Source organism: Lates calcarifer, linkage group LG21 (assembly GCF_001640805.2).
Source record: "Lates calcarifer isolate ASB-BC8 linkage group LG21, TLL_Latcal_v3, whole genome shotgun sequence".
Lineage (NCBI taxonomy): Eukaryota > Metazoa > Chordata > Actinopteri > Centropomidae > Lates > Lates calcarifer.
Genome location: NC_066853.1, coordinates 14,226,571 through 14,248,461, shown reverse-complemented (window position 1 = coordinate 14,248,461; position 21,891 = coordinate 14,226,571). Strand labels below are relative to the sequence as shown.

The 21,891-nt window shown below is 39.0% G+C and overlaps 4 protein-coding genes across 4 annotated transcripts; 2 read left to right on the top strand and 2 right to left on the bottom strand.

Annotated features, from left to right (window-relative positions):
* Nucleotides 1-740: 740 nt before the first annotated feature.
* On the top strand, nucleotides 741-6,602 carry LOC108900956 (extracellular calcium-sensing receptor-like). The gene is given in 9 exon segments (XM_018702249.2): nucleotides 741-961; nucleotides 1,121-1,472; nucleotides 1,960-2,247; nucleotides 2,963-3,514; nucleotides 3,632-3,853; nucleotides 4,661-4,784; nucleotides 4,905-5,338; nucleotides 5,340-5,378; nucleotides 5,464-6,602. Coding segments are annotated over 9 exon segments (2,655 nt in total). The 3' UTR covers nucleotides 5,887-6,602.
* Nucleotides 6,603-7,029: 427 nt separating this feature from the next.
* LOC108900955 (extracellular calcium-sensing receptor-like) lies at nucleotides 7,030-12,996 on the top strand. The gene is made up of 8 exons (XM_018702248.2): nucleotides 7,030-8,333; nucleotides 8,481-8,832; nucleotides 9,091-9,378; nucleotides 10,007-10,558; nucleotides 10,678-10,899; nucleotides 11,689-11,812; nucleotides 11,933-12,405; nucleotides 12,491-12,996. The coding sequence occupies exons 1-8, from the start codon at nucleotides 8,113-8,115 to the stop codon at nucleotides 12,911-12,913; spliced, it is 2,655 nt and encodes an 884-aa protein (XP_018557764.1). The 5' UTR covers nucleotides 7,030-8,112; the 3' UTR covers nucleotides 12,914-12,996.
* A 694-nt stretch (nucleotides 12,997-13,690) lies between these two features.
* LOC108900899 (extracellular calcium-sensing receptor-like) lies at nucleotides 13,691-17,014 on the bottom strand. Its single transcript, XM_018702165.2, has 6 exons — nucleotides 16,827-17,014; nucleotides 16,413-16,698; nucleotides 15,474-16,298; nucleotides 15,150-15,371; nucleotides 14,919-15,042; nucleotides 13,691-14,604 (listed from the first exon to the last, which is right to left on the bottom strand). Exons 1-6 carry the CDS (start codon nucleotides 16,946-16,948, stop codon nucleotides 13,691-13,693), a joined length of 2,493 nt encoding a protein of 830 aa, XP_018557681.2. The 5' UTR covers nucleotides 16,949-17,014.
* Nucleotides 17,015-18,571: 1,557 nt separating this feature from the next.
* LOC108900898 (extracellular calcium-sensing receptor-like) lies at nucleotides 18,572-21,760 on the bottom strand. Its single transcript, XM_051065524.1, has 6 exons — nucleotides 21,558-21,760; nucleotides 21,150-21,420; nucleotides 20,238-21,041; nucleotides 19,918-20,148; nucleotides 19,611-19,734; nucleotides 18,572-19,485 (listed from the first exon to the last, which is right to left on the bottom strand). The coding sequence occupies exons 1-6, from the start codon at nucleotides 21,758-21,760 to the stop codon at nucleotides 18,572-18,574; spliced, it is 2,547 nt and encodes an 848-aa protein (XP_050921481.1).
* Nucleotides 21,761-21,891: the final 131 nt, after the last annotated feature.

Genomic DNA, 21,891 nt, shown 5'->3' with positions numbered 1-21,891 from the left:
CTGCATTAGAGGCTTGGCAGACTAGCACCAGAGATAATACTCAGATTGGGATCTGGGAAGTTTGGAGTCCAGGTCAACACCCTGGGTTCTTTGTTCATCGATACATTTCTGAGCAGTTTTTGTGGTGTGGTTGCCGCCCCGTCCCGGCAAGGGAGGCCCCAGCCACTGGTGAATGTTGTTGCCATAGGGAGATGTGGTGGGTCTGCAACAATGTTTAGGTGGGTGCTATGTGTCAGAGTAACATCCAGATGAATGCCAGGACTCAAGGTTTCCTAACAGAGCATTTTATTGTAACTAGATGATCAATGTTGTTCACTTCACCTGTCAATAGTTTTTAGTGTTGTTGCTGATAGATGTAAATTAATAAGAATATGTTAGAACAGGTGCTTCTGATTATTTAATTTGCTTTAATCATTACAATTTTATATTTTACTTAGTACAACCTGAATGAACAAATTGAACAAACAAAAAATATATGTCAGTAAGAAAACATAGTCATTTAATGTATACAGTATTCACCCCACTTCAGAACATAAGGTGTTACTTCTAATGATGTCACAAATACTGTATCTGAGCGGTCCCCTCAGATTCATGTGTGCTAACTACAGTATATAAACCAGCTGTCCTGAAATATCATAATCATTTGCATGTGATCAGAGAGGGCAGCTACTCTCTTATATTCATCCATTAGAATATTTGACATCACTGAGCTGGAGTTTTCCTTCAAACCTAGGCCAAACATGGCATTGTGGGCTGCAAAGCTTATTATGTTTCTTTCTCTCTTTAGGGGCACACCTGGCTCAGCTGCTCTGGATAGCTGTGTTTTCTTGGGGGAAGAGGAGAAAAACAGTCTATACGAAGATGGAGATGTAGTTATAGGGGGCTTATTCCCTCTACACTACAGCCCTGAGTCTTCTCTTCCAACATACAAAACCAAACCAGCCCCTACTATGTATAAGTTGTAAGTGACTACTTGAATGTATGTGATAGTAGATGACTTGTGTAACACAGAGATTTCATTTAATTTCATTTGTGTTTAAGGTATATTATAACGTCTGTGTGTATAGCTATTTTTGCTTTTATTTTGCTTTGTAATGAACTGCTTTTCAATTCTGTACAGTTTCAGCTCCCGCACCTTGCGCTGGATTCAGACCATGACTTTTGCAATCAAAGAGATCAACCAGCGCAGTGACCTCCTGCCACAGCTCAAGCTGGGTTACCATATCCGTGACAGCTCTAATGACATACCTGTGGCTCTGAGAGCATTGTTGTTGTTGGTGAATGGCCAACCAGATAGAGGCTCAGGAGCCGAGAGTGTTAAAAGAGACAAAAGTATACAGAGAAACATTAATGGTTCTAGTTTAGGCTGTGCTGCTGTACACAGGACTGTGTCCCCAGTTATCGTAGGAGATGCTAGCTCTGGGACTTCTTTGGCTCTGCTAAGAAGCCTGGGTTCTTTCCATATCCCACTGGTGAGACTGCTTAACTGTCAAAACACTTTTCTTGTGATACTGTGAATTATCCTTCATAGTTTCTTCATAATAATCAAGTATCATACGGTTGCAAAACTGTTGCTGTCCTGTAATATAAGCTTTTCATGATCTAAGAAACCCAGCATTTTCATTTTTACTTAACCCAGTGGTTAATAATATGTAGCTTGAGTAGTGTGAATGTACTCGAACCCTAGTGAAACATGAAAGCTATCAATTCTTTTGAGAAATAAAAAAAAATAAAAGAGAAAATCTAGCACAACATTGCTTTTACTGGACAGACATGCAGAGTTGTTGTTGTTGGTTGGACCTGAAAATGACATGTTATATTTTCAGAAATGTATACAACATTCAAATGTTAGACTCTAGACATATTAAACTAATTTTCTGAAAAATTTGATGCTTGTTAAACAGCCTTTTCAGTGAGCCACAGTATGCACACAGTTAACTGTTGTTTGTTATATATTAGGTGAGCTATTTTGCATCCTGCAGCTGTCTGAGTGACCAAAGGGAGTTCCCCACCTTCATGCGCACAATGCCAAGTGATGCCTTCCAGATCAGAGCCCTGGCCCGGCTGGTCAGCTATTTTGGCTGGACCTGGGTGGGAGTCATTGGCGTGGAATCTGATTATGCTCGCTTTGCCATCCAGCTCTTCCTACAAGAGTCAGTGCAGTATGGTGTGTGTGCTGCCTACACTCATTTCTATCCTGTAGGCCGGAATCAGCAGGCTCTAGATAATCTTCTGGATGTTATTCAGGTACCTCTGCATCACTACAAACTTCTCATGCAAGGGGCTGACATAGATGGTGCAGACAACACAAAATGAACAGAGAGATGTGAGCTTAATTTCTGAATACCTGCCTCACTAATGAAAATCCTGAAATTTTGAATTTTTTTGTGTCTTTAATGCTGTATTTATTGATCTATCAACAGACAACTAAAGAAAATCAATTCAAAATTAGATAAATCAAGCAAATTCTCGATGAATGAAATATAGTTTTAGTCACTGAAAATCTGATCTATGCTTGTCATAGGAACACTGTCTGTTGCTGCTTTAGCTTTGATTGATGTTGAGCTGTAGTGTTTAAAACAGTCATATCATCATTAGTTTAGACTTGCAGAGCTCAATACCAGAGCACCAAAAACTATGTCCTGAAAACTAACATTTTAAAGTTAAGTCATCACCTCTCTGGCATTTTCTCAACTTTCATTTGAAGCATTTCAAGCTGATACATTGGACTGCATTATCACGTAACATGTTTGTGTTTTTGTATTTTTATTTATTTTTGAACCCCCTGTGTATGTGACCCATTCATATACATATTCATTGGTGCAGTATTCTAAAGTGGTGGAATCTATATTATTTTGGGTGTTTGAACCATATTTCATATTAAGTAGAAAACACACCATCACTTAATTAAAGGTCTTTAAACTGTAAATTTCATCAGTCTACGTACATTTTCACCTTTTAGATGGCATCCTCAAAAGTCATCATTAATTTTTCCAGTGAGTCAGACATGCAGGGCATTCTCAGAGAGATCAGACGTCGGAATATAACTGGCCTGCAGTGGATTGCCAGTGAGGCCTGGGCCACTGCCACATTGCTCTGGGAAAAGTTTGAAGATCTCCTGACTGGAACTCTAGGATTTGCCATCCAGAGAGCTGATGTGATTCCAGGGCTGGAGGAACATCTCACCAGTGTCAGACCCTCAGATATTCATAAATCTGGTTTCTTGGCAGAATTTTGGGAAGAGACATTTAACTGTCAATTGAATGGGTCAGTGAACAGCCACTTCCACGGGGTCGGCAACTACCTTGACAGATTGCCATGTAAAGGGACAGAGAGTTTAGATGATGTTTACTCTCCTTATTCTGATGTGACACAGCTACGAGTGTCCTATAACGTCTACAAAGCTGTGTATCTGGTGGCCCATGCCTTGCAAGATATGAGTGACTGCAAAGGTAGAAAAGGTCCTTTTTCTAATGGCACCTGTGCAGATCCAAAACATTTTAAACCTTGGCAGGTGAGACTAGTTCTACGTGGAATATGATTTTTTAGTAAAGTTTTTAAAACACGCTTAGAAAGAAGTCAAATGCACAGCAGTCTGTGTTTTGATAACCTGCTTCTCTTCCTCCCTCAGCTCATCCACTATATGAGGCGTGCTAATTTTTCTGCACTGGGGGAGGAAGTCAACTTTGATCAAAATGGTGACCCCATTGCTTATTATGATCTTGTGAACTGGCAGAGGAGTCCTGATGGCTCACTGCATTTAGTCAAAGTAGGTTTCTATGATGCCTCATCGCCTGCTGGATACAGCCTGGTCATAAATGACTCAGTGATTCAGTGGCCTGTCGGGAAGCAGGTGTGTTCTCTGCAAACAGGCTTAAGACCATGTTCCCCTCTTAGACTGTTGTATGTACTGTTGATAAACACATCAGCTAAAGTGTTCTTATTAGTGTGCAATATAGTTTATTGTTAAAAGAGTAGAAGAAAATCTGAGAAAATGTCACCATCAAATATGACCGTCTAAAGCTGACATGAATATTGGAAATACAAGCCCCATAGTATCCCAATATTTTAATTTTATTGCAGTGAAGTATTTTTTCCCCTTTGAGAGCTAAATTTGTGAATGGGTAATAACTGAGGTGATTAATGAATGTAATTTGTTAATTAAATTTGGGAAATGTATTGATGCATGTATTGATCTACAATTACTATAGTAATGAAAACTAACGCATTTGTAGCACAGCTCTTAATTTCACAAAGAAATCTACAAAAAAACTCAAAGTAATTATGTTGAATACAGTTGATACATTTCATGATGTTATGTTATTGAGTATTGTATAATGTTTACAATGGTGTTACATCTGAAAAAGGCATTCTTGTTGATTATCACAAAACAGTTTGGTCCTGGATAATTATCATTATGGGATTATTAAACTAATACATTGTTAACCCTGTTAATGATTTATTACTGATTGTATTCAGGTTGGGTTATAACACACATTTGTGGGTCATGTTTGGGGACATGGATCAGTTTTCAAAACTATTTTCATCTTTCATCTAAAATAGAGGATACAGAGATCAGTGTACTGTAGTAGAGATGGAACTGCATAGTGATATTGATTGAAATTAGTGTCTCTCTGAGTGGCTGAACTTTGCCTCTCAGGCTTCCCGGTCTGTATGCAGTGATAGCTGTCCTCCAGGTTCCCGTGTTGCCAGGAGAAAGGGGGAACCCATCTGCTGTTTTGACTGTGTCCCCTGTGCTGAGGGAGAAGTTAGTAATGAGACTGGTGTGTTGTGCTCTGTCTTTTATCATCCTTTCTCCTGTGTTATCTAAATATCAACTGGACTGCTTGTATCTAAATGTGGCCTCTCTAAACTAAAGAATTCTCTTTTCTCTCCAACTTCAGATTCTTTAGAGTGCACCCGCTGCTCAGAGGACACATGGCCCAATAGAGCCAGAGACCTCTGCATCCCAAAGACTATTGAGTACCTGTCTTACCATGAATTAATGGGTATCATGCTGTGTGTTGTATCTGTACTCGGAGCTTGTATTTCCCTCTCCATCCTTGCCATATTCTTCACGTATAAAGATACACCACTGGTTCGGGCCAACAACATGGAACTGAGCTTCCTTCTCTTGGTGTTCCTTGCCGTCTGTTTCCTTGTTGGTCTGTTGTTCATTGGTGAGCCTTCAGACTGGCTTTGCCGTATCAGGTATCCAGCATTTGGCATCAGTTTTGCCCTCTGCATTTCATGCCTCCTGGCCAAGACAGCAGTGGTCCTAATGGCTTTCAGGTCCACATTGCCAGGAAGTAATGTGATGAAGTGGTTTGGACCCGAACCAGCAGAGAGCCAGTATACTTCTCGGAACAGCTGTACAGGTAGAGAAACGTTTTAAAAGTAACTTATATACAACATCTTTTCAACTTTGTCAGTTAAGATCCTGCTGTTTTTCCCTCTGCTCAGGTAATAATATGTCTTATCTGGCTGCTCACCAGCCCACCTCATGCCAATAACAACACAGATTACCACAGTGCTACCATCATCATGGAGTGTGTTACTGGTTCAGAAGTTTGCTTCTGGTGTGTTCTTGGATACATTGGCATCCTGGCCTGCATGTGCTTCCTAATGGCTTTTCTGGCTCGAAAGCTCCCTGATAATTTTAATGAGGCAAAGTTCATTACCTTCAGCATGCTGATATTCTTTGCAGTGTGGATCACTTTTATCCCAGTTTATGTGAGCACAGCTGGAAAATACACAGTGGCTGTCCATATTTTTGCAATTTTAGCTTCAGCATTTGGACTTCTTTTCTGCATTTTTGCCCCAAAGTGCTATATCATAATTTTGAAACCAGAAAAAAACAGTAAGAAACACATTATGCAAAGGTGAAAATGACAGTACATGATGTGCTGATAAGGAAATTACATATATAAGACAATCACTTTAATGACATACAGTATATGTGTGTTTTTCTTCAGATTGTCAGAATATTCCAGCTGGAAATACAATAAAGCAAAAAATTTTTTTTTTTTTTTTTTTTTTTTAATCTAATTTTAAAAGAGTTCCCTGTAATGATTCAACTCTTGATGGTATGTTACAACTAAATAGATAAAATTGTACATATAATTTGATTTTAAAATTTTATCATCCTTTTCAAATATCATATATCCAGGTTGTTATTGCAAGCAATATTGGACAAAGGGGAGCCTATGTTATCCAATGTCTGTGTGTGTGTGTGTGTGTGTGTGTGTGTGTGTATATGTATATATATATATATATATGTGTGTGTGTGTGTGTGTGTTTATTATTTAGAGTTTAAAATGTATTATTTATAGTTAATGATGCTGATAAAATAATAAACATTCAGAGACAGTGATAAAGTTTTTATTTATTTATTTATTTATTATTATTTTAATTATTGTCATTATGATGAACGCAATCCCTTGTCCTTTGAGGGTCATGGGAGCTGGAACCAATCTCAGCTGACATTGGATGAGAGACAGGGTACATTCTAGACATGTTGCCAGTCTATCAGAGGGCCTACAGATAGAGACAAACAACCATTCACTCTCACATTCACACCCATGGTCAATTTAGAGACACCAGTTCACTTATCCTGTATGTCCCTGGACTGTGGCAGTGTTTGGATGAAACTTCCGCAGGCATAGGGAGAACATGCTAAAATGGGGTTCAAACCCTGTAACTTTCTTGTTGTGAATAAATGTTATGTAAATCTCAAATTGTTTAAATATTCTAGTAGTACTGAAGTTTTTTTTGTTTGATTATGAACATGTTATGGAGGGTGATGGGAAAAAATAGCTTCAAAAATATCTAAAAATATTCATTCATGAACATAACAGGATTTTATCTTGGGTTTGTGTTTTAACGTGAGAAATTAGAAAATCTACCTTGAACAAAATGTTCACATTTAGATTTACATTTACTCATTCAGCAGACACTTTTATCTAAAGCAACTTACAAGTGAGTGACACTACTAAAGCATAAGGTGCAGTAGAAAATCTTGAAGTAGATTCCAAGTGTTAATTTATGTAACTGGGTGGTAAAAGCATATATTTAAATTTACATGCATAAAGTAAAACCACTGTAATTACCATGTTCTGCTACAGTGGTATTGCTGTGGATGTTGACTTTGGACAGTAGGGGGTGTAGTTTCACCAAATGTCAAAGCAGTGAGCCTGCTGAGAGGTCAGGGGTCGCTAGAAAAATACAGGAAGTGGGAAGTGGTGTTCCCACAACCATGCTGATACATGTATGTGTGAGAGACAAGTAGAGATTTGTGCAGAGATCACTGGGTCATCTGGTGGAAATGACCAGTATAGTAGGGTGTCATCTGCATAGTGTTGAAATGAGAATCCATGCTAGTAGATAATTGATGCATTAATCAATAATTGCTGCTGGATAGGTCCAGCTAGATAAGAAGTGAGAACTGAACTGCAGTTCTAGCTGCTTTTAGGGTTTCTGTCACAGACAATAGAGCCGTTTCAATGGAAAGACTGCTCTCAAAGCCAGGCTGATTTGGACCACGGAGGGCACTCCATGAGAGGAATTCTGAGATCTGTTTGTGAACCACCCCTTTGATAGCTTTAGATAAGGATGAAAGTTACAAAACTGAGTGAAGGCTTTTTGAGCAGAGGTTTCCTGTGACTTTGATTCACAAAATACTACCAAAAAATAAATGAATGAGAGTTATAAAACAGGTACCTGAGACTACTTAATTTGCTTTAGTCATTACAATTTAACCTTTTTCCTTGATACAGCTTGAATAGACTGATCAAAGAAATTGAACAAACAACAGAAATATAAATGACACAGTATGTTTTGAAGAAGACATATTCATTTAATGTATACAGTGTTCACCCCACTTGAGAACATAAGGTGTTACTTCTAATGATGTCACAAATACTGTGTCTGGGCGGTCCCCTCAGATTTGTGTGTGCCAGTACAGTACAGTACAGTACAGTATATAAATCAGCTCTGTCCTGAAATATTTTAATCATTTGCATGTGATCAGAGAGGGCAACTACTCTAATATATTTAACCATCAGAATATTTGAAATTACTGAGCTGGAGTTTCCTTTCAAACCTAGGCCAAACATGGCATTGTGGGCTGCAAAGCTTATTATGTTTCTTTCTCTCTTTAGGGGCACACCTGGCTCAGCTGCTCTGGATAACTGTGTTTTCTTGGGGGTAGAGGAGAAAAACAGTCTATACGAAGATGGAGATGTAGTTATAGGGGGGTTATTCCCTCTACACTACAGCCCTGAGTCTTCTCTTCCAACATACAAAACCAAACCAACCCCCAATATGTATCAGTAGTAAGTGATTATGTAAATGTATGTTATGGTAGATGGGTAATACACACAGATTTCATTTTATTAGATTTGTGTTAAGGGTGCCATTATATGTATATTATATAAATATTCTTGTGCTTTTTAAATGAACTGCTTTTTACTTTTGTACAGTTTCAGCTCTCGTGCCTTGCGCTGGATTCAGACCATGACTTTTGCAATCAAAGAGATCAACCAGCGCAGTGACCTCCTGCCACAGCTCAAGCTGGGTTACCACATCCGTGACAGTTGTGATGACATACCTGTGGCTCTGAGAGCACTGCTGCTGTTGGTGAACGGCCAACCAGAGAGAGGCTCAGGAGCCGAGAATGTGAATAGAAACAGAGCCATGGAGAGAAGCTTTAATAGTTCTAACTTAGGTTGTGCTGCTGTATACAGGACTGTGTCCCCAGTTATTATAGGAGATGCTAGCTCTGGGATTTCTATGGCCCTGCTAAGAAGCCTGGGTTCTTTCCGTATCCCACTGGTGAGACTGCTCGGCTGTCTAAGCACTTTTGTTGTGATTTAATGTTTTCTTCAAATCGCTGCAAAACTGTTGCTATACTCTCTAAAATGTCAACTTTTCATGTCACTTTTCTATATTTTAAAATCAGTATTAACTCAGCTGAGTTCTTAACTTGTTAAACAGTCTTGTCCCCTTTTTTTCAAAAATTTGTTGCTTGTTAAACAGCCTTTTCAGTTCCGAAGTGTGCACACAGTTAACCATTGTTTGTTATAATACTAGGTGAGCTATTTTGCATCCTGCAGCTGTCTGAGTGACCAAAGGGAGTTCCCCACCTTCATGCGCACGATGCCTAGTGATGCCTTCCAGATCAGAGCCCTGGCCCGGCTGGTCAGCTATTTTGGCTGGACCTGGGTGGGAGTCATTGGCGTGGAATCTGATTATGCTCGCTTTGCCATCCAGCTCTTCCTACAAGAGTCAGTGCAGTATGGTGTGTGTGCTGCCTACACTCATTTCTACCCTGTAACCCTGAGTCAGCAGGCTCTAGATAAGCTTCTGAATGTTATTCAGGTACCTCTGCATCACTACAAACTTCTCATACAGGGGGTGGACACAGCATGATATGAAGAGAGAAATAAATGTGACCTAAAGTTCTGAATATTCCCTTCACTTACCCTGAAAATTTCACTTTGTTCCATTGACAGTATTAATGCTGTATTTACCTCTAACAACAGACAGAAAAATTAAATAAATTTGATTTAGATAAGTAAATTTTTAAAGAATTAAATGTAGTTTTAGTCGCTGTTTATAGTTTTAGTTACTGAAAATTGATTGTTGTCTCAGGAACACGGTCTGTTTTTGCTTTAGCTCTAATTAGTGTTGAACTGTAGTGTTTAAACCAGTCACATCATCAGTAAGACTTTAGGCTCGCATAGTTTAGTAGTGGAGCACTAAGTCATCACCTTTCTGACAGTTTCTCAGCTTCATTTGAAGCATTTCAATATTTTATACATTTTTGTATCCCCTGTACAGGTGATCTGTTCATATATATATTCATTAGCAAATTATCTTAAAGTGGTAGAATTTCTATCATTATGGTTTGAATATAAATCATATTTCACATCAAGTGGACAATTACTTAGATAAAACTATTCAAATGTAATCAAATATTAACTATACCTACATTTTCACCTTTTAGATGGCATCCTCAAAGGTCATCATTAACTTTTCTGGTGAGTCAGAGATGCAGGGCATTCTCAAAGAGATCGGACGTTGGAATATAACCGGCCTGCAGTGGATTGCCAGTGAGGCCTGGGCCACTGCCACATTGCTCTGGGAAAAGTTTGGGGATCTCCTGACTGGAACTCTAGGATTTGCTATCAGGAGGGCTGATGTGATTCCAGGGCTGGAGGAACATCTCACCAGTCTCAGACCCTCCGATATTCATAAATCTGGTTTCTTGGCAGAATTTTGGGAAGAGACGTTTAACTGTCGATTGAACGGGTCAGTGAACAGCCACTCCCACGGGGTCGGCAACTACCTTGACAGATTGCCATGTAAAGGGACAGAGAGTTTAGATGATGTTTACTCTCCTTATTCTGATGTGACACAGCTACGAGTGTCCTATAACGTCTACAAAGCTGTGTATCTGGTGGCCCATGCCTTGCAAGATATGAGTGACTGCAAAGGTGGAAAAGGTCCTTTTTCTAATGGCACCTGTGCAGATCCAAAACATTTTAAACCTTGGCAGGTGAGACTAGTTCTAGGTGAAATTTTATAATATTATTCCTGAGTATGTTTTTTAAAAAGGAAAAATGTCAAATGCACCATAGTTTGTATTTAGATAACCTGCTTCTCTTCCTCCCTCAGCTCATCCACTACTTGAGGCGAGCTAATTTTTCTGCACTGGGGGAGGAAGTCAACTTTGATCAAAATGGTGACCCCATTGCTTATTATGATCTTGTGAACTGGCAGAGGAGTCCTGATGGCTCACTGCATTTAGTTAAAGTAGGTTTCTATGATGCCTCATCGCCTGCTGGATACAGCCTGGTCATAAATGACTCAGTGATTCAGTGGCCTGTCGGGAAGCAGGTGTGTTCTCTGCAAACAGGCTTAAGACCATGTTCCCCTCTTAAATTGTTGTATGTACTGCTGATTAACACATCAGCTTATTTGTTTTTATTAGTGTGCAATATACTTAATTTTTAGACAAACAGAAGAAACTGTCACTTTCAGATATTTCCTCAGTTGCAAATATCAACCCCACAATAACCCAATTTTGTGATAATAATTTGAAGTTACATTTATTTTCCCCTTTTAGAGCTAAATTTGTGAACAGCTGAGGTGATTACACAGTGAAATTTTTATTTTACAAATGTCATTTTTGATATATGCATGAAAATTATAATGCATTTGTAGTACAGTTCTTAATTCCCCAAGTATTTCTACAAAAGTAAAGGCATATTACAGCTCAGACATGCAGTGATAATATTTACAGGATAAAATATATACACCTTTTATGATGTTATGTTACTGGGTATTGTATAATATTGACTTAGTATAACATCTGATAAAGGCACTAGCATTTTCTTGTTGATCATCTCCTGATCAAGAGAGAGAGTTCACTCTTTGTGTAATAATTATTATAGCCTTTTTCCACTAATACCTTGTTTTAATCCTGTTAATGATTTATTATCAATTGTATTCAGCTTTATCTGTAACCTATTTTTTTGGTCATACTGGATTCAGTTTTCAAAACAATTTTCACCTTTCATCTAAAATAGAGGCCACCGAGAGTAGTACAGTATAGTAGAGATGGAACTGTATCGTGATATTGATTAAAATTAGTGTCTTTCTGAGTGGCTGAACTTTGCCTCTCAGGCTTCCCGGTCTGTATGCAGTGATAGCTGTCCTCCAGGTTCCCGTGTTGCCAGGAGAAAGGGGGAACCCATCTGCTGTTTTGACTGTGTCCCCTGTGCTGAGGGAGAAGTTAGTAATGAGACTGGTGTGTTGTGCTCTGTCTTTTATCATCCTTTCTCCTGTGTTATCTAAATATCAACTGGACTGCTTGTATCTAAATGTGGCCTCTCTAAACTAAAGAATTCTCTTTTCTCTCCCTCTTCAGATTCTTTAGAGTGCACCCGCTGCTCAGAGGACACATGGCCCAATAGAGCCAGAGACCTCTGCATCCCAAAGACTATTGAGTACCTGTCTTATCATGAGTTAATGGGTATCATGCTGTGTGTTGTATCTGTACTCGGAGCTTGTATTTCCCTCTCCATCCTTGCCATATTCTTCATGTATAAAGATACACCACTGGTTCGGGCCAACAACATGGAACTGAGCTTCCTTCTCTTGGTGTTCCTTGCTGTCTGTTTCCTTGTTGGTCTATTGTTCATTGGTGAGCCTTCAGACTGGCTTTGCCGTATCAGGTACCCAGCATTTGGCATCAGTGTTGCCCTCTGCATTTCATGCCTCCTGGCCAAGACAGCAGTGGTCCTAATGGCTTTCAGGTCCACATTGCCAGGAAGTAATGTGATGAAGTGGTTTGGACCCAACCAGCAGAGAGCCAGTGTATTTTTAGGCACAGCTGTACAGGTAGAAAAACTCTCCAAAGATCATTTATATATAATATCTTTTCATCTGTGTCAATTAAAATCCTGCTGTTTTTCCCTCTGTTCAGGTAATAATATGTCTTATCTGGCTGCTCACCAGCCCACCTCATGCCAACAGCAACACAGATTACCACAGTGCTACCATCATCATGGAGTGTGTTACTGGTTCAGAAGTTTGCTTCTGGTGTGTTCTTGGATACATTGGCATCCTGGCCTGCATGTGCTTCCTAATGGCTTTTCTGGCTCGGAAACTCCCTGATAATTTTAATGAAGCAAAGTTCATTACCTTCAGCATGCTGATATTCTTTGCAGTGTGGATCACTTTTATCCCAGTTTATGTGAGCACAGCTGGAAAATACACAGTGGCTGTCCATATTTTTGCAATTTTAGCTTCAGCATTTGGACTTCTTTTCTGCATTTTTGCCCCAAAGTGCTATATCATAATTTTGAAACCAGAAAAAAACAGTAAGAAACACATTATGCAAAGGTGAAAATAACAGTACATGATGTGCTGATAAGGAAATTACATGTATATTTATGTTTTTTCATAAGAAACTGTATAATAAATAAAACTTTAAAAGAGAACTTCTTAAAAGTGTTTATTCTAATGACTCAACTCTTGACAGCATACAACAAAATAGTTAAAATTACACAATTTTTCAATTTTATCATCCTTTTCAACTATTATATATACAAAATGTTACAGAACCTAAATCTTTGAATCACATTATCCATGGTTAAAACAAGCTATCTAAAAAACATGATAATACATAAGAGACCTGATTGCACTTCTGGATGTAACAGTACAGTAGTGAATTATGATATGTACGTTAAATGTTTATGTATATGTATTTCATTCAAGTGTGTTATCATATTGTCATCACACAAGGATTTTTTTTATCTGTAAACAGAATAATTATCACTTACAGCTTATTTTACATACACACAGTGAAAGTCAGTTGTTATGAAACAACGAACAATGCATAATACACACTGAATTATTTTGTCAACTAAAATTACAATTATTCAGTATAGTTTGTAATACAAAATTACCATTCATCAATTACTAGTAAATTGTGAATTAAGGGAGAGTTGCTTTCACCCACAGCACAGAAAATCATGTGCAGTCTATAATGTCATATTATTTAGAACATTTATTACTAAATAACAGACTTATAGATGTTTGCTCCACTCATATACTACTAGTTATACAGTACGTTATATAAAAGTCGGAAGTAACAGTAGCATCCTTTTCTAAATTTAAGAAATCATATTCTTTTGCTCAAATTTTTAGCTGTGACATGTTTCTTGGTATTTTTCTCTGGTCTGATCAATATTATGTAGCATTTAGGTGCAAAGATACAAATTAATAAGCCAAAAGCTGAGGACAAAATTGCAAATGTTTCCACAGCTACAGTGAACTTTCCAGGAGAACTGACATATGCTGGAATGAAGGTGATCCAGACAGCACAGAATATCAACATGCTGAATGTGATAAATTTGGCTTCATTAAAGTTATTAGGCAGCTTTCTTGCAAGAAATGCTAGGACCAGACAAATTATTGCAAGGATGCCTATGTACCCTAGCACCACGTAGAAAGCAGTCTCAGAGCCTGTGTTACATTCTAAAACAATCTTCTTATTGCTGTATCTGAAAACCATGTCTGGAAAAGGGGGATTTAACTTGAGCCACAATATACATATCACAATCTGAATAAAAGTGCAGGAGCCAACTATGATTCTTTGCTGTGTAGGGCCAAACTTTCCTGCAACTTTGCTGCCAGGAAATGAAGCTTTGAAAGCTGTAACAACAACAATAGTTTTACCTAAGACGCAGGAAATGCAAAATGCAAATGTCACACCAAAAGCAGTGTGGCGGAGCATGCATGTCCACACTGTGGGTCTGCCGATGAAAGTGAGGGGGCAGAGAAAACATAAAAAAAGAGAAAACAACAGGAAACAGCTCAGCTCAGAGTTGCTGGCCTTTACCACTGGGGTTTCTCTGTACTGGATAAAAACCATCATTGTGGCCAGCGACAGGGAGGACCCTAGCAGGGAAACAACTGTGATAGCTATTCCCATCGGCTCGTGATAGGTGAGGAATTCAATTGTTTTAGGAATGCACTCATCTTTCCTCTCACTGGACCAGTATTCCTGTGGACATGGTGTGCAGTCTGCTGCACCTGTTGAGGTTAAACAATGCATGAGTCATTCATTTGGATTTCACGTTTGCAGAGAATGACACACACACACACACACACACACACACACACACGTATATGATATATATATATATATATATATATATATATATAGTGTATGTGTGTGTGTGTGTGTGTGTGTGTGTGTTTGAAGCAAACACAATTCAATATGGTGCAGTAACACTGACACTTAAGATACATAAAACATAAATTACATGCAAACACAAAACAAATTATATTGATCGTATATGTTTGTTTTAGTGTGGCATACATGCTTTTGATACATGTCGGTCTACCTGTTGAGTTGGCTATAGTTCCATCAGCACATGGGATACAGTCAAAACAGCAGGTGGGTTTTCCTTTAATTTGAGCTTTCCTAGTTCCTACTGGGCATACATTAGAGCACACTGATGATGGAACCTTAGGAAAAAGGTTTAGAGCAGTCATACTCAGTTCATCTTATAATTCAATGGGACGTATAGTCATGAATATATAAGCTTATTGTATTAAAAAAAGTCTATTATTACCATTTTCCCTGTCCTCCACACTATATCTTCATCCTGGATGCTGAGCTTATAATCACCATTAGCAGCAGATGCAAAATGACCCAGTGTCACATGTTGCACCTGCCCGTCTCTCAGCTGCCAGTTAATAATGTCATAAGATGCAGGGGGGTTTCCATTCTCATCAAAGAACACGTTATCCCCAAATTGATTTGTGAAATTTACCTTTTGTAAGTGAGCAGTGACCTGAAACAGAGCAGATCAAAGTGTTCATGCTAAGATAACTTCTGTATACATTCACTGTCTGTATTTGGAGATTTAATGGATTTTACTTGCTTTGTTCCTCACCTCTTTAGGCTGAATTTCTGATATATTTAAACATGGCTTCATTGGTTTTTCTCCAGGTGGCTGGCAGAATACCAGCTGATGCAGGGCATGTGCAATGGCATAAACTGCTGTATACACATTATAGGACACTCTGAGCTGTGTGACATTGAAGAACACATCCTGGGAATTCATCAGCGTCTCATTGCCTGTGCATATTTCATTCGCTGCCTCAGAACTTGTGTGTTCCCCAGGTAACACAGGTCTACAGCCTACCATAATCTCCCAGAAATCCTTCACAAAGGCTGCACTTGGATCTGTATAAGGGCTGATGTCTGTAAGAAAGGGTTTTAGATTTGGGATAGCCATCTTCTGCACCACAAATCCGAGGGCTCCACCGAAAGCTTGGTAGATTTCAGGTGTGGAGGGTCGTGGTGCTGTTATCCAGGCCTCACTAGCAATCCACTGAATGCCAGTAATATTCTGTTTTACTACCTCTCTCATCAGGGGATAAAAGTCACCCTCAGGAACAAAGGCCAGAATGACTTTGACAGTTGACTGCTTGATCATTTCTACAACATCCAGAATTTTATCCATAGCATACGTGCGTAGAATTGTCCCGACAAATGCAATACAAACTCCGAGCTTTCTTACCTCTTCGGTGAAAGCCAGGATCCCATTCCGGCCATAGTCATTGTCTGACTGTATGGCCCCAATCCACTGCCAGCCAAAACGTTTGACCAGTGCTGCCAGAGCCTTTGCCTGGAAGTAATCACTGGGGATTGTCCGAAAAAATGTAGGGTATTTAGTTCTGTCACTCAGGCAGGCACATGTTGAGAAGTAACTTACCTATAAAAAGATCACCAAAAGAAGTCTGAAAAAACAAGAACATTCTACAACCAGACACTACAAAAGCATCAAATATCACATATCACTGATGCAATAAATCCTTTAATCTCTTACTATTGGCACTTGAAATGGTCCAAGAGCTCCAGCCACAGCTAAGGACTGAGATGATCCTGACTCTGCTATGAGAGCAGATATAGCTGGAGGACAAGGGGAAGTTGATTTTGTCTGCTCTGATCCACTAGCCAGTGTTAACGCAGCACGTAAGGTATTCGTGGGAGATGCACAAGAGTTAAGGATCCTGTAGCCAAGAGTTATGTTTGGCAGGAGAGCAGATTGTTTGTTGATTTCTTCAATTGCAAATATCATCACCTGGGTCCATCGAAACACTCGCAGGTCAAATCTTAAAAAAGGTTTCAGTGATTGAAATAGGTTTTATATTTAAAGAGCTGCTGCTTTACATGTACACGCAATGGCAAAAGTGGAGGAGCAAGTATGAAGTACAGAAAAGTCAGCTGTGTTAAAACTCACCCTGCGCACTTCACCCCAGGTGGCTCCATCGCGAATGTAGAAGTGTTGCTACTAACCTCTTTGTTAAAAACTGGGAAAATCCCCCCAATCATTATATCTCCTTGCTTGAACAAACTTGGCATGTGAAAATTGCCAGACAGTTCACAGCCAGAAACTGTGTTCAGGCAGAGAGCAAGCAAAGATAAGACAATGGCTCTCTGCATGTTTGCTCTGCATTTTTTTTAAGATGAGGAAGCAGCTCTTATAACAGCTGCATTGAATGTAGGTAGACATGCTCTATTCACAAAAAGATTGATTTATCCCCCTCAGGACAAGGTAATCTTAGATTGGTACAGCAGGGGAAGATGATTGCTATATTCAACACACCCATCACACAAATCAGCACTGTATGTATTCTAATACACACATACACACACAAAATGTATAATTTGGCCAACCCACTCACACATCTCATGGCATTAATCCCAGCAATGTATTAAGTATGGCAAAGTACCTAAAACTATTTTGGTGATGCATTTATCTTGGAGAAAACAAGTTGCATCACAAATTATATCACGTGTATTTTGATGCTTCCAGCTGCACGTTATACATCTACCTCTAAGCTATGGTGACTCGTGCAGGAGTGTATTAGTGCTTTTTAAGAACTGGTGATGATGACAAGTTTAACTTTATGTGATATGTATGTGTGCATAAATATACTGCATGTGGAGAATGTCTCTTTTTTTATTCATTCGTTAATTTGTTTTTGTATGTAAATGTGATTATCAATATACTTTGTGGTAGCACATGAGGTGACAGGTGGTCTGTATAATACAGCATCCCCTGGAAGAAAGTTGAGTTAGCTGAGTGTGAGAACTGACAAGGTAGAGTGATAATGCAAGCAAATCACTTTATACTAAAGGTATCGGATTACCATTAATTTATGCTTTAACTAACGTAGGGGCCATGCATATTTAACAAATGTATGAACTCATGCATATGACTCATTTAAAAAGGTCAGTGCTAAAGTTACTGATAACATGGCTTTACAAGCATTAATAAACATATTGATCATTGTTAAGTAGATGTAAAGAAAACATATTTACTGTCAATTAATACATGAGCTCTAAACTAGTTGCAAGTGGCCAAAAAAATACATCTGACCAGAGTGTCTGATTGGTCAGCAGTAACATATAATTTACATCTCAACATCTCTGGTTCCCCTTTTCATGCAAGCCAGGTATAAAGATATTCCTGTAATGCAGCAGCATCTGCTGGGCAATTCTTGATTCTACATTTATGTAAAAGTTAAATCTGACACCTTGTGAAACAGTGATTTGAAATATAAATAATCTCACCCCTGTTATCTTTGATATGTCAGTCAATAATAATAATAATGATAATAATAAACATATTGAAAGATTTTTATTACAATGTCAATGCATGCATCCAAAGGGAATAATTTGACACATTTCTGTCAAATGTGTTTGTAATGATTTTGTGCCTTCATAAATACATAATGTCCAACATCCATAAAATTCACCAACAATAATACAAACTAAACCTCATATACTTCTTATATTCTATATTTATTTTCAAGACTGTATCCAGCGAATTCAGTTTATTCAGCACATCACAAATCAGCAGGTCACATACTACAATAGTGGCTTGTACATCTACAACATCTGTCAGCCTCTGCAGTAAAGTTGGTTTATTTGTAGTCACACTCTGGACATTTGTTTTGGATGGCACTTTTGAATTATTGATTAAAGAGTTCTTGGTGGTATTTTTCCCATCAAATGTTTTTTTGAGTTTTGGTCTGGCCTGAAGATAATAATATAGCATTTTGGAACAAAAATGCACACCAGCAAACCAAAACTGGAAGCCAGGATAGCAAATATCTCCACAGCTACAGTGAATTTGCCAGGGGAGCTGACATATGCTGGGATAAACGCGATCCAGACTGCACAGAATATCAACATGCTGAAAGTGATCAGTTTGGCTTCATTAAAGCTGTCTGGTAGCTTCCTGGCAAGAAATGCAAGTATAAAACACAAGAGAGCAAGAAGTCCAATATAACCCAGCACAGCCCAGAATCCAACAGCTGAACCAAGGGCACACTCTAAGATTATTTTGTCTTTATAGTACATCATGTTCATTTTGGGGAAAGGAGGGTTGATTGTCAGCCAAAGTATACAAATCACAACCTGTATGAGAGTGAAGGTCAGAACACTGAGTCTCTGCTGCATAGGACCAAACCATTTCATCACATTACTACCTGGAAGTGTAGCCCTGAAGGCCATTAACACCACTATAGTTTTCCCCAGAACACAAGAGATACAGAGGACAAAGGTGATGCCGAACGCTGTGTGTCGCAGCATGCAGGACCACTCAGAGGGCCGGCCGATGAAGGTCAGAGAGCACAGGAAACACAGTTTTAATGAGAAGAGCAGCAGGAAGCTCAGCTCAGAGTTGTTGGCCCTGACAATGGGGGTGTCTTTATGAGTCAAAAAAATGATCGATGTCAGAAGAGATAAAAATACACCAACACAGCCAAATCCAGTTAAAAGTGCCCCCATGATCTCTTTGTAGGAAAGGTATTCAGTGGGTTTTGGAAGACATTGGTCTTTCTTTTCATTTGGCCAAAATTCAGGCAGACAGAACAAACATTCTGGAGAATCTGTGAGAGATCATACAAAAATACAATTATTATATAAAATTTTAATTTTTGTAATGTTGTCACGCTTCTCAATTTTCCTTAGGACAATACACATGGATGAATTCAATTTTGAAATCCTCACTCACTTGTCTGATTACTAATTGTCCCTTCAGGGCACACAAAGCAATCAAAGCAGCACACAGGCCTACGCTTGTTTATCGCCTTTCGAGTCCCTGGTGGGCACGGTTCTCTGCAGACAGACCTTGGCACCTGATTAGGCAAAACACAACATGCAAAAACTCAATAATGAAACAATATGTACTGTATTTCCCCTGACATTAGTGTAAACAAATTTGCTATGAATTAAAAATTGTAAAATAAGGACCCTAGCAGGGAAACAATAATTGTAATTGTAATTGTAATTGTAAGGAAGTTAATTGAAATGATATTCACCTCATTATTATTTCCTCCCCAAACTATTTCGGTGTTGGTTTTTAGTGTGAGTTGTTGCCCCTCTGGAACAGAGGTATCATATTGACCAACATTTACAATCTCAACAGAACCATCTTCTCTTATTTGCCAGTTAACTAAGTCATACTGGGCAACGGAGTCACCATTTTCATCAAAAGAAACCTTGGCCCCACTCTGTGTTGTGAAGTTCACATTCTTAATGTGCTCCAACACCTATAGGGAGACAGTTTGCATTAACCACAAAGAAATAGAAGCACTAAATACAAAGATTTCTATGCCTGATTAGATATACCAGAGCTTACTAGCTTAGGCTGAACATCATCCTTGGTCACACAGGGCTTTCCCGTGGTGGGATTCGAGCCATTTTGACATTGCAATAGTGCATGAAGGGCATATGCCACCAAGTACACAGCTTTGTACACATTATTCTCAGCCCTGAAATATGCCACATCTGTGTAGTCACTGGACACTGTCCTCAGATCCTCTGTGCCAGTACACATAGTAGAGGTATTTGATGGAGAGAAGCTGCAGTCAAAGAACGTCTCCCAGATAGCTTTAATAATAGCACTCTGTGGCTCATCAGAAGGTTTCAAGCTGAGTAAGAATTCACCAAGACCTGGTATGGATGCCTGAGGGAGGGCAAAGCCTATTGCCCCCTGTAAAATATTCTTTCTCTCAACAGAAGCCAGGTCTGCTTGTGTGATCCAAGACTCACTGCCAACCCACTGCTTTCCTGTTATGTTATAATTCTCTATTTCTGACAAGAATGATTTGGTATAAGACAAGGACAAAAACAACAGGACCACCTTTGACGAGGACTCCCTCAGTGTCTGTACAATAGTATTAAAATAGTTTTCATATATCTTTGAGTAAGGCAATCTGTATTCAACACACACGCCCTCTTTCTCTGCTTCCTTAACAAATTCACTTGTACCTTCCTCTGAGTACAAGCCTGGAGAATAAATAATCCCTACCCAGCGCCAGTCAAAGTGTTTCATTAACTGCACCAGTCCGATGACTTGGAAGCGGTCACTTGGTACGGTTCTGAAGAACGTGGGGTATCGTTTTTTGTTACTCAAACAAGCACAGGTAGAGAGGTAGCTCACCTTCAAAGAAAAAAACACATTTCAAATACAACAGTACAATTTTCAAAGATGGAAATATGAGTAAATCTTAAGACATTACTCAGTCATTTCCCAGTCTTTTCTTCTCACCTGTGGAATGGACAGTGAGCTTAATATGAGGTTTATGTCTTCACTCACTCCAGAGGATGAATGGCCTAAGACAGCTTGTACCTGACCACTGCAGCCCTTTGAATCCTCTCCATTTACGGCTTCTACAGCTGCTCGAATCAGGTTTTCACTCCCACAGCCATTGTACAGCCTGTAGCCCAGACTCACTCCATGAAGGAGTTTAGTATCTCTGTTGATCTCCTCCACAGTAAAAATCACTGTCCTGGCAAACTTCAGTTCTCTGTCATTCCACCTGCAAACAGCAGTATTGACTCCTTACTGATAAGTAAGTTATTAGTGCTGATCATTTTGCAACACATCACACATAAAACATGTTATTTTTGTATAATATAACACATAGTTTTTACATATTTGAGTATGTTCACTTACTTTTTGCAGTATGAATGGGGAACTGCCTGGTAGCCATTATCTATCAATTTGCGTGTACTAGTTATAGAGAAAACTCCTCCTATAATAAGATCACCTTCTTTAGAAAATTCCATGAATCCTGTCTGCCCAATCACTTTGCATGTTTGGTTTTCTGACTTTATCCTTGCCAAAAGTGTGAGTAAGATTATACTGATCCAACCCATCACGAGCCACCCTACCCTTCACTGAAGCAACTCCGACCCAGGAGCTGACCTTTATAGTTTTTTCTACCGTCAACAGCCAATGTGAGCATGCTCCCTATTCTCAGAGGATTATTTTGTTTTTCACCAGTCAC

What these genes read in the sequence shown, in the direction of transcription:
- LOC108900899 (XM_018702165.2), bottom strand. Translation starts at nt 16,948, where the DNA reads ATGCCAAGTTTGTTCAAGCAAGGAGATATAATGATTGGGGGGATTTTC. An exon ending in TGTGGAGGACAGGGAAAATG is followed by an intron (nt 15,043 to 15,149) that starts GTAATAATAGAC and finishes CTTTTTCCTAAG; the next exon opens with GTTCCATCATCAGTGTGCTC. An exon ending in AACTATAGCCAACTCAACAG is followed by an intron (nt 14,605 to 14,918) that starts GTAGACCGACAT and finishes TAACCTCAACAG; the next exon opens with GTGCAGCAGACTGCACACCA.
- LOC108900955 (XM_018702248.2), top strand. Translation starts at nt 8,113, where the DNA reads ATGGCATTGTGGGCTGCAAAGCTTATTATGTTTCTTTCTCTCTTTAGG. An exon ending in GTTCTTTCCGTATCCCACTG is followed by an intron (nt 8,833 to 9,090) that starts GTGAGACTGCTC and finishes TTATAATACTAG; the next exon opens with GTGAGCTATTTTGCATCCTG. An exon ending in AGCTTCTGAATGTTATTCAG is followed by an intron (nt 9,379 to 10,006) that starts GTACCTCTGCAT and finishes TTCACCTTTTAG; the next exon opens with ATGGCATCCTCAAAGGTCAT.
- LOC108900898 (XM_051065524.1), bottom strand. Translation starts at nt 21,760, where the DNA reads ATGGGTTGGATCAGTATAATCTTACTCACACTTTTGGCAAGGATAAAG. An exon ending in CCCCATTCATACTGCAAAAA is followed by an intron (nt 21,421 to 21,557) that starts GTAAGTGAACAT and finishes TGCTGTTTGCAG; the next exon opens with GTGGAATGACAGAGAACTGA. An exon ending in GGGGAGGAAATAATAATGAG is followed by an intron (nt 19,735 to 19,917) that starts GTGAATATCATT and finishes TTGCCTAATCAG; the next exon opens with GTGCCAAGGTCTGTCTGCAG.